The sequence below is a fragment of the Hylobates moloch genome, unplaced genomic scaffold (assembly GCF_009828535.3).
Source record: "Hylobates moloch isolate HMO894 unplaced genomic scaffold, HMol_V3 SCAFFOLD_3, whole genome shotgun sequence".
Classification (NCBI taxonomy): domain Eukaryota; kingdom Metazoa; phylum Chordata; class Mammalia; order Primates; family Hylobatidae; genus Hylobates; species Hylobates moloch.
The window spans coordinates 66,182,455-66,191,946 of record NW_026652278.1 but is presented as its reverse complement, the minus strand read 5'-3'; the positions used below and the strand labels follow the sequence as shown (position 1 = coordinate 66,191,946).

The 9,492-nt window shown below is 48.7% G+C and overlaps 1 protein-coding gene across 2 annotated transcripts; it reads left to right on the top strand.

Annotated features, from left to right (window-relative positions):
* The first annotated feature begins 3,056 nt into the window (after window positions 1-3,056).
* On the top strand, window positions 3,057-8,501 carry PCBD1 (pterin-4 alpha-carbinolamine dehydratase 1). Of its 2 annotated transcripts, none has more exons than XM_032139314.2 (4): window positions 3,057-3,206; window positions 5,786-5,917; window positions 6,487-6,567; window positions 7,965-8,501. In XM_032139314.2, exons 1-4 carry the CDS (start codon window positions 3,093-3,095, stop codon window positions 8,061-8,063), a joined length of 426 nt encoding a protein of 141 aa, XP_031995205.1. In that variant the 5' UTR covers window positions 3,057-3,092; the 3' UTR covers window positions 8,064-8,501. The 2 variants fall into 2 exon arrangements, with proteins under 2 accessions (XP_031995205.1, XP_031995197.1); XM_032139306.2 differs by lacking the exon at window positions 3,057-3,206 and adding an exon at window positions 3,278-3,887.
* The last annotated feature ends 991 nt before the right edge of the window (window positions 8,502-9,492 follow it).

The following is a 9,492-nucleotide window of genomic DNA, read 5'->3' as shown; positions in this document are numbered from 1 at the left end:
GAGAACTTCTGTTCCTGTTTGCCCACCCTTTCCTGATTGGTTCTTTCTGAATAATGCTTTTTAACCAATCAAATGTTGCCTTTTCTAATACTACCTACAGCCCACCCCTCCCCAATCCTGCGCCTATAAAACCCCCTAGACTCACCCACACTAAGATAGACAACCCCACCTTCTCATTCCCTCTCCACTGAGAGCTGTTTCATCACTCAATAAAATTCTCCATCCTCATCACCCTTCAACTGTCAGCATGACCTCATTCTTCTTGGACGCAGAACAAGAGCTCAGGACCCACCAAATGTGGGCACCCACAAAGGCTGTAACACTGGCCCTCTACCCTCACTGGTGGGGAGGGCAGCTGCCCCACAGAACAGAAGCCGCAGCAGGGCCAAGCTGGTCCAGGAGCCACGGGCCAGAGTGGAGAAAGGGGCCGCCTGAGCTGCTAACATGCCGCTGTCCATCAGGCTGCAGATGGTGGAGATAAAAGAGCTATTTAGCACACTGTAACACCCCTCTCTGGGGCTTCAGACACCCCCGCCTGGGTGCTGCCACAGTCTCCTTGGGGTGACACACCTGGTCTGGCTGTGGGCCCCAGACAGAGCCTGCTCCTGTGTCATGGCTCAATGCAGCTGGCCGGACCCTGCATTCACTCGGTCACATGCTCCCTCCCGCCAGGGGCTGAGCATATAGTCGCAGTGGCCGCGTGAGCCGTGGGCTGTAACACAAGCCAGATGTGTCCTGGTGAGCTGAGTAGATAGGGCACTCCCTGCTGCAACCCCAGCAAAGGGGTCAAGAAAAATCCTGCATCACAAAAAGCTCTCATTTTATAGCTATTAGCCTGACAAAAAATAAAAAGCTGGCTAATGGGAAGTGTAAGTATGTATGTGTAAGGTGCATATGGAAATAGTACCCCCTCACGCCGTGCAGGCGAGAATGAGGACTGGTGTCCCCATTCTGGACATCATCTAGAACTATTTTGAGATACACACCCATGGGGGGAATTGCTGGATTTATAGGGTATGGATATACTTAAGTTGCCTGAGAGACTGCCCACAGCCCAGGGAGCTATTAGAGATGTTCACTGCAGCAGCATTGTTGTTTAACTCTGTGTATGTATGTGTTTGTGTGCCCACATGCTCACGGGCTTGGGAGGTGGTGGTAGCAGCAGAAAGTTGAAGGGAACCTGAGTGTCCATCACTGATAGAACAAGAAACCCATGGCAGACTCTCATTACAAAATATTAGGCCGCAGTTAAAAGCTACAGATTGAATATACATATAGCAACATGGGTAGATCTTAATTTTCCATTAAATACTCTGTTTTGTAAGAAACAGACTGAGAAATGTAATATATTTACATAATGCCATTTACATAATTAAAAATATATATAGACGAAACAACACCACACATTTTGCAAGAACATGTGCAAACAAAAATACACATTAACACATTAGAGAGGCTGCTATGGGCGGTGACGGGGGGGCGGGGAATAAAAGTGGAGTACAAGAATAAAAGTTAATAGAAAAAATGTGAAATGTGAGAGGACTTTTCTAATCTGACTCTAAGATTTATTATAAAGCTATAATAATCAAGACAAGGTAGTGTCCTGTCATGACGGACAAACAGATCAATGGAACAGAAGAAAGGGCTCAGAAATAAACCCACATGTATACAGTCAATTGATGTTTTACAAAGGTGCGAAAACAATTCAGTGGAGAAAGGAATAACTGAACCGCCATGTGCAAAAGTGCATCTGGATCTATAACTTGAAGCATATAAAAATATTTACTCAAAGTGGATCACAGACTAAATGTAAAACCAAAGCTATAAAACATAGGAGAAAACTTTTTGATCTTGGGTTAGGCCAAGATTTCTATGCGTACAACATCAAAATAGAAATCCATAAAAGAAACATTTGATATATTGGATTTCATCAAAATTAGGAATGTTTGCTCTTTGAAAGGCACCGTAAGATAATGCAAAGAAAATATTTGCAAATCACTGCCTGATCAAGTCCTTATATCCAGAATAAAACACCCTCAAAACTCAATAAGAAAACAACCCAATTTCTTTTTTAATGGGCAGGAAATTCAAACATGCTATTCAGTAAAAAAAAACTTATCCTTAGCAAATAAGTACATGAAAAGATATTCAATACAATTACTAATCAAGGAAACTCAAAACCACAATGAGATACTGCTACACACCAATTAGAATGGCTAAAATTTAAAAGGCTGACTATATCAAGTGTTGGTGAGGACACAGAACTGCAACCCTCATACACTGCTGCTAGGAATGTAAAATGATAACAATCATTTTGCAAAACAGTATGGCAGTTTCCTAATAAGTTATAAAAGTCCACCTACCATATGACCCAGGCATTCCATTCCTAAGTGTTTACTCAAGGAAAATTAAAACATATGTACTTTCGAAGATTTGTGCACCATATTCACAGCAGCTTTATTTGTAATAGCCAAAAGGTAAACAACGCAAATGTCCAATAGTGAATCACTAAACAAATCGTAGTCTATCTGTACAATGCAATACTATAAAATAACTTTTACTTAGCCAGAAAAGGAAGAAACCATTGATATAGGCAACAGCATGGCTGAACCCCAAAACAGTTATCCTGAGTATATACTGTATGGTTCATTTACATAAAATTCTAGAAAATGCAAACTAATTTATAGTGACCTAAAGTACATCAGTGCTTGCCTGGGCAGGAGGTTTCGGGAGGAAGGGGTTAGCAAAGAGAACGGGAAAACTTGCAGGGGTGATGATATGTTCATAATCTTGATCTCGGTGATGGTCTCACGAGGGAAACATATTAAAATTTATCAAATTGTACACGTTGAATATGTGCAATTTATTGCATGTCAATTATATCCAAATAAGAGATTTTTATAAAGAAAAAAATAGGTATTCTGGGGCCCAGGGCCACCCAGCTGTAAGCGGCGGGGTGGGATTCCAACCCAGAAGCGGGCATTTGGAGCCCTCATGCTTCACCCTAGCTCCCTGAAACAAGCACGGAGGATGGCTCTGAGCAGCGAGGAAAGTGCTGGAAGCAAGCAGGCCGAGCGCGTCCCTGGCTGGGGATGTTAATCATTACCGGAGGGCGGCCCCAGCGCGGCCCCGCCCCCCGACGGCCGCCTGCGCGCCCAGCTGCCGCCTGCCCTCTCCGCCGGCCACCTGCTGCCCCCCGCGCCATGGTGAGTCCAGGGGTGCGCGGCCGCGATCGGGGCAGCGGGGCCAGGGCAGCCGCGGGCGAGGTGGGAACGGGAAGGGGCGGGGGAGGGTCTTTTCGAGCCCCCTGCGGAGCCGCCCGGGTCCGAGAGTGGGGTCTCTGCCCGGCTCTCTGTCGCCGGCGGCGGGGAGGGGAAGCTGAGGCCCTGAGAGGGGCGGTGGCGGGTCCGAATCCCACCCAGTTGGGAGGCCAGGCCTGCCCTGACCCCGGCCAGTGCTCGTTCCGGGACCCTGCCGGGGGCGGGGCCTACGACCTTCCTGGGCCGGGGAGGACAGTTGTGGAGGAGTCCACAGATCTCGTCCCCTTAGTGGCCCGATTCTGCTTTATACTGGGGTGGGAGCGAGAGGGAGGCTGAGTTTGCGCGCTCCTGCGCGTGCCTGTCCGCTGCCCCTTCCCGCTGGCACTCTGGGTACGGGGTCTGCCTGGGACTCACGCTCTGCGCCGATGTGCTGTCCCGGGCCCCAGAGTCAGCCCCCGCGCCGGCTTGAGGCCCATGCGCGGCCACGGGGGCTTGGTGGCGCTGGAGCAGCCCTCCTCCCGGGTGAGCTTCCCCCACCCACCCCCCGGGGCGAGGGCGGGGCCTTTGCTCTGCTGTAAGCTCGGGAGCTTCATCAGACCATTTCTGGTCCACAGGCCTTCGGAGCAGGTAAGACTGGGAGGGCCTTTTGATAGGAGAGGGACTTGGGCGAGGGAGAGGGGCTGTGAGGGGCGCTGAGGTCCCAGAGATGCAGGCTTGGGAAATCGGTAACCACTCCCCACACCTCGCTAGAGGAGGCAAACGGGGCACCGCCCCCCTGTCTGTCTGCAGAGCCGGCACCTGGAAGGTTTGTCAGTTCAGCCCCAGGCTGTGCGACTTGGGGGGTTCCAGAAGTCTCTACCGAGAAAGGGAAGCCTTCTAAGAGCTTACCTGGACCCACCCACTCCTTTAAGAGCCAGGGAAGTAAACAGTGGGCTCTGATGCTTTGGCTGACTTCTGATTGTCTGGATACACGGACCAGGCGGTCAGCCACGGGGAGAAGGCCAGCTCTGGAGTAGAGACCTCCCTACTGGGCAGATGATGCACATCGCTGCTGCCATTCAATCCCTATAGCCATCCAGAGCCGAGGGCAAGAGAGGGGCCAAGCTCCATCAGTCAAGAGAGAGCTCACGTTTTCAGGAGGGAAAAAAGACGACTTAGGAAAGCACTGCGATGCTTCAGCTACCCCAAATGCTATCAGGCCCATCACAAGCCTACTTGCCTTAGGAAGTATTTTTTTTGTAATGCAGATGACATTTGCTTTATAGCGGTAGAGTTTCCTAAAGTGTCCCATTGGCGCCTCATGATGATCAGTGGAGGTGGAGGTTCTGCCAAGAGGGGTACAGCCACCTGGCTGGTAAATGGTGAAAGCGGGGCTCAAACCTCCTGCCAATCAACACATGGTCTCCAGACTGCGGGCTGCCTCATAAAAGCTAAATTAACCTCCCTCACATTCCCTCCCCACCCCTAAGGATATCTTTTCAATTCAGCACTCTATTTCTTCCCTGGGGTGGTGCCACTCTAGAAGCCTAGGTTCTGGGATCTGTTAAGCTCCCAGACCTGGATCCTCCTAGGATGAAACTGACCCTTGCTTCCTTGCATTCTCTGAGGTTCCACTCATGGCCTGAATTGTGCCAATTTGGGCTGCCTTGAGGGCACTTTGCACATTAGGTAAATAGGATGGGGCACTAGGTTTGCCAGCTGCCTTTGGCCAAGTTCCTTCCACTTTGGCCTGAGTTTCCCAACCAGCCAGAAAAACAGACGGAAAACCAGAGAAACCTAGCCCTGGCGGCTCAGGACCAGAGGCTGCCTGGGAGCGTGACTGAGGACCTACTAGAGGTAGTGCCAACGGCGGTCAGCCGCAGTGTGGCTAAGAATGGGCTGGACACTTATTTTAAATGTAGCTCCTTCATCCAGCCCCAGGGAAGCTGACACACAGACAACACTGCGCCATCACTGGCTAGGGGTGGGCGGGAAAGAACAGCAGACAAGTCGTTTCCCCTCTCTAGGCCTGTTTCCTCTTCAATACACGTGAAAGTTACAGTAGGGACGTGGGGTGCATATGATGACGTATGTAATAGGAAAAGGAAGGGGGGACAGTCATGGGTACTCTTCCTGAGAGGTTGTGGAGTAATATATTTGCATCTGGGATTTATTTTGCTTTTACGCCCTCACTGATGTAATAGATCTCATGGAGGGAAGGTCTGTAAGGCTTTGAGGGCAGGGTGGGGGAAGAGTGCTTCTCTGTCCCCGTCATATGAATTACATTGCTTTTGAGATTTCCTTTCTCTGTGTGGAGTATAAAACCCAAGACCTGAGAGCCTATCGGCAGACGAGCCGGGACCCCACCTCCTGGGCAGGGTGCCACCCTTGAGGCCTCCCAGCTTATTGCTCAAAGACCTGCTGCCCTTTGGTCACCCATGTCCAAAGCAGCCAGTGGAGGCTAAGTTCCCCTAAGGGTTGGAGCCCCTCTGTTTTGACCTATAAAGAGAAATGCCCTTGGGCCTCTGTTTTTTTCCCTCTTCTAGGCTGGCAAAGCACACAGGCTGAGCGCTGAGGAGAGGGACCAGCTGCTGCCAAACCTGAGGGCCGTGGGGTGGAATGAGCTGGAAGGCCGCGATGCCATCTTCAAGCAGTTTCATTTCAAAGACTTCAACAGGGTATGGCACCAGGGTGGGACAGAGTTTTCTGAGACGGGCTGATGGGGTCACCTCACAAAGCATGTTCTCTCCCTTCATGTCTTGTTAGCCAAGACTCTCAGACACCACACTCATCCAGTTATTTGGGCACTGTGCCAGTGGGGAAATTAATTTTCCTGTCTAACTCAGAAAGTATCATTTTTGGGGATTGGACAGCCATAGGAGGATGTGTCTTGGGCTCTCCCTTCCTGGAACTTTTAGCAACAGTCTTCTGACGAGATAGTGCAAGTAGAAAACATGCACATCTGAAGACATTTGAACAGACAGCCAAGACTGGCCAGATCAAAAGCCTGTTGTGGTGTTCCCACCTTGTTGGCGTCCTAAATAGCAAGACTTTCTTCCTACTGCAAGGACAATCTCTAACTCAGACCTGAGAACCAGTGACAGGATGTCAAGGGGGAAATGATTAAAGATAGAGGAGTCTCCTGGGGGGAAGCGAATTCATCCTCCTGTGTCTAGGCCTTGAATTGGTGATGTCCAGAAGTCCTTTCTCTTAGAACACTAACCTGGCTCTCACTCCACTTAAATAGGCCTTTGGGTTCATGACAAGAGTGGCCCTGCAGGCTGAGAAACTGGACCACCATCCTGAATGGTTTAACGTGTACAACAAGGTGAGTGATGCTGTGTGCCTCTGTTGTGCTCTGCCCTCATCCAAATACTGCGAACTCCGACACATTCTGAAGGCTTTTGGACTTAACAATGTGCCTTCCTGACCCATAGGTCATCCACTCATCTCATTTCCAATCTCACTGAGATTGCACATGCCTAGAATCAACATAAATACCCCTGGAAAAAAAATCAGTCTTACTACAGAAAGAAATGCAAATTAAAAGATGCATGAGATAGTTGTGGTTAAAGTAGACATTTAAGTAGGCATTAAGAAGGCAAAACCCAACAAAGGAAAGGCTGTGGGAATCAGGCATACTTATTCAGTGTTCGTAGCTCTAAACGGCTTTCTTTAATCTTGCTGGAGGTATGGAAGAATGAAAAAGTAATAAACTTGAACTAAGAATACACACATATTTGGGAGGCCAAGGTGGGCGGATCACAAGGTCAGGAGATCGAGACCCTCCTGGCTAACACGGTGAAACCCCGTCTTTACTAAAAAACACAAAAAAATTAGGCCGGCCTGGTGGTGGATGCCTGTAGTCCCAGCTACTGGGGAGGCTGAGGCAGGAGAGTGGTGGGAACCCGGGAGGCAGAGCTTGCAGTGAGCAGAGATTGAGCCACTGCACTCCAGCCTGGGAGACACAGCAAGACTCCGTCTCAAAAAAAAAACAAAAAAACACACATAGCCAACCTATTAAATTATTTGCTTAATGAATAGAAAGTCATTAAATGTCTACCATGTGCCCAAAAGCTCCGCTGGCCTCTGTTTATAAAAACAGTAAGGGGGCCGGGCGCGGTGGCTCACGCTTGTAGTCCCAGCACTTTGGGAGGCCAGGGCGGGCGGATCATGAGGTCAGGAGATCGAGACCACGGTGAAACCCCGTCTCTACTAAAAATACAAAAAATTAGCCGGGCGTGGTGGCGGGCGCCTGTAGTCCCAGCTACTCGGAGAGGCTGAGGCAGGAGAATGGCGTGAACCCGGGAGGCGGAGCTTGCAGTGAGCCAAGATAGCGCCACTGCACTCCAGCCTGGGCGACAGAGCGAGACTCAGTCTCAAAAAAAAAAAAAAAAAAAAACAGTAAGGGTAGAAGAGGCCATCTGTGAATGGATAGTGTTTAGGAGTTGGCATTGGTTTTTGGTTTTGTCTTTAGCTTTTAGGTTGCTCTTGACATTCGGATATTAAGTTTTTATTCTATAGCTGAAGTCATGATTATTTTTGAAAGACAGCAAAGGGGAGATGTAGATGTTGTTACAGACATGTCAGGAAGGAGTCCCCAGGAGAGATCGTAGTGGCCAGCTGCTATTCTGGAGCTCCTAGCAGGGCTGCGCCCAGCAGCTAGTGACTCCCTCCTGTTCTTAAGTGAAGTCAGTGGAAGCAGAATTTCTGGTTTCATTTCAGGTCCACATCACGCTGAGCACCCATGAGTGTGCCGGCCTTTCAGAACGGGACATAAACCTGGCCAGCTTCATCGAACAAGTAGCAGTGTCCATGACATAGACCCTGCCCTTCCTCTTTGAATTATTCAGGGGGAAGGGGTGACTGAACCGGGAATCCAGGGAGGGAGCTGAGGAGCCCTTGCCCTCCCGCCATTCCCCTCCCAAGACTCAGCTGCTGCCATTGAGGGGTGAGTCCTTGCTGTGGGATGTGCCAGTGTCCCCACCAACACCAGGAATTCAGACCTTTTCCCTGCACCACTCTCTTCGTCCTGGGGGCTCTGTTACACTAATTTGAATAAGCTCTCCCCTTTCTTTGCAACTTCCCAGCAACAATAATGATTTTCTTGCCAGGCTGTGTCTTGCTCCCTAATTCATTTCCCAGGAAGCTGTGATACAGGGTGAAATAGTCTTGTCTTAGAAACCAGGACCCTAAACCCCACACTATGTAACAGAAACACATGTGCTTTTATGTCTCAAATAAAACTATTATATCACTTGGTCTCAGGCTCTAGAAACTTCTTTTCCACAGGTCAATCCAAATTGGAGTCAATAGGCATTTAAATGAAAGCACTTCCTCTGTGCTAGGCACTGTTCAAGGTACTGGAAAAAGTGAGGGACCAGACCACCTTGCCTTCAGATTCATTATCATCTAGGGGATATCATTTGATTATCATCAAACAGGAACACAATTAACTATTACCAATTACCAATTAACTAGTACTAATTAACTATTACTAAAATGAATTAATGCTAGATGGCAGGATAAGAAATGAGCTAAAGGGAACGCAAGTGATTAATGGTGAAAAGGGCAAATCTGGAGGCTTTGAGTTATGCCTTGAAGACCTGGGTAGGATTCCTGGGAGGCAGAGATGGCTGAGAGAACACCATGAACACAGATAAGGGTGTGAAGGGCACAGGTATTATATGCATTGTGGAACCTATGTCTAGAAAGGCAGTCTGGGGCCATATAACAGGTTGAACATCCCTAATTTGAAAATTGGAAATCCAAAATCTGAAACTTTTTGACCGCCAACATGATGCCCAAAGGAAATACTCATTGGATCATTTTATATTTCTGATTTTCAGATTAGAGATGCTCAACTTGTCAGTATAATGCAAATATTCCAAAATCCAAAATCTGAAACACTTCTGGTCTCACACCTTTCAGATAAGGGATACTCAACCTGTATTTTCTTCCTGGTTGTGATGGCTAATTTTATGTGTCAACTTGATTGGGCCATGGGGTGCCCAGGCATTTGGTCAAGCATTCTGGGTGTGTCTGTGAGGGTGTTTCTGAATGAGGATAACATTTGAATCAGTAGACTGAGTAAAGCCGACTGTCTTCCCTAACATGGGTGGCCTCATTCAACCAGCTGAAGGCCTGTATAGAACAAAAGCGCTAAAAAGGGCTGACCCTCTTCCAAGTAAAAGGGAAGTCCTCCTGCCTGACTGCCTTAAGATGGGACATTGGTCTTTTCCTGCTTTCGGAC

What these genes read in the sequence shown, in the direction of transcription:
- PCBD1 (XM_032139306.2), top strand. Translation starts at nt 3,735, where the DNA reads ATGCGCGGCCACGGGGGCTTGGTGGCGCTGGAGCAGCCCTCCTCCCGG. An exon ending in TCCACAGGCCTTCGGAGCAG is followed by an intron (nt 3,888 to 5,785) that starts GTAAGACTGGGA and finishes TCCCTCTTCTAG; the next exon opens with GCTGGCAAAGCACACAGGCT. An exon ending in GGTTTAACGTGTACAACAAG is followed by an intron (nt 6,568 to 7,964) that starts GTGAGTGATGCT and finishes GTTTCATTTCAG; the next exon opens with GTCCACATCACGCTGAGCAC.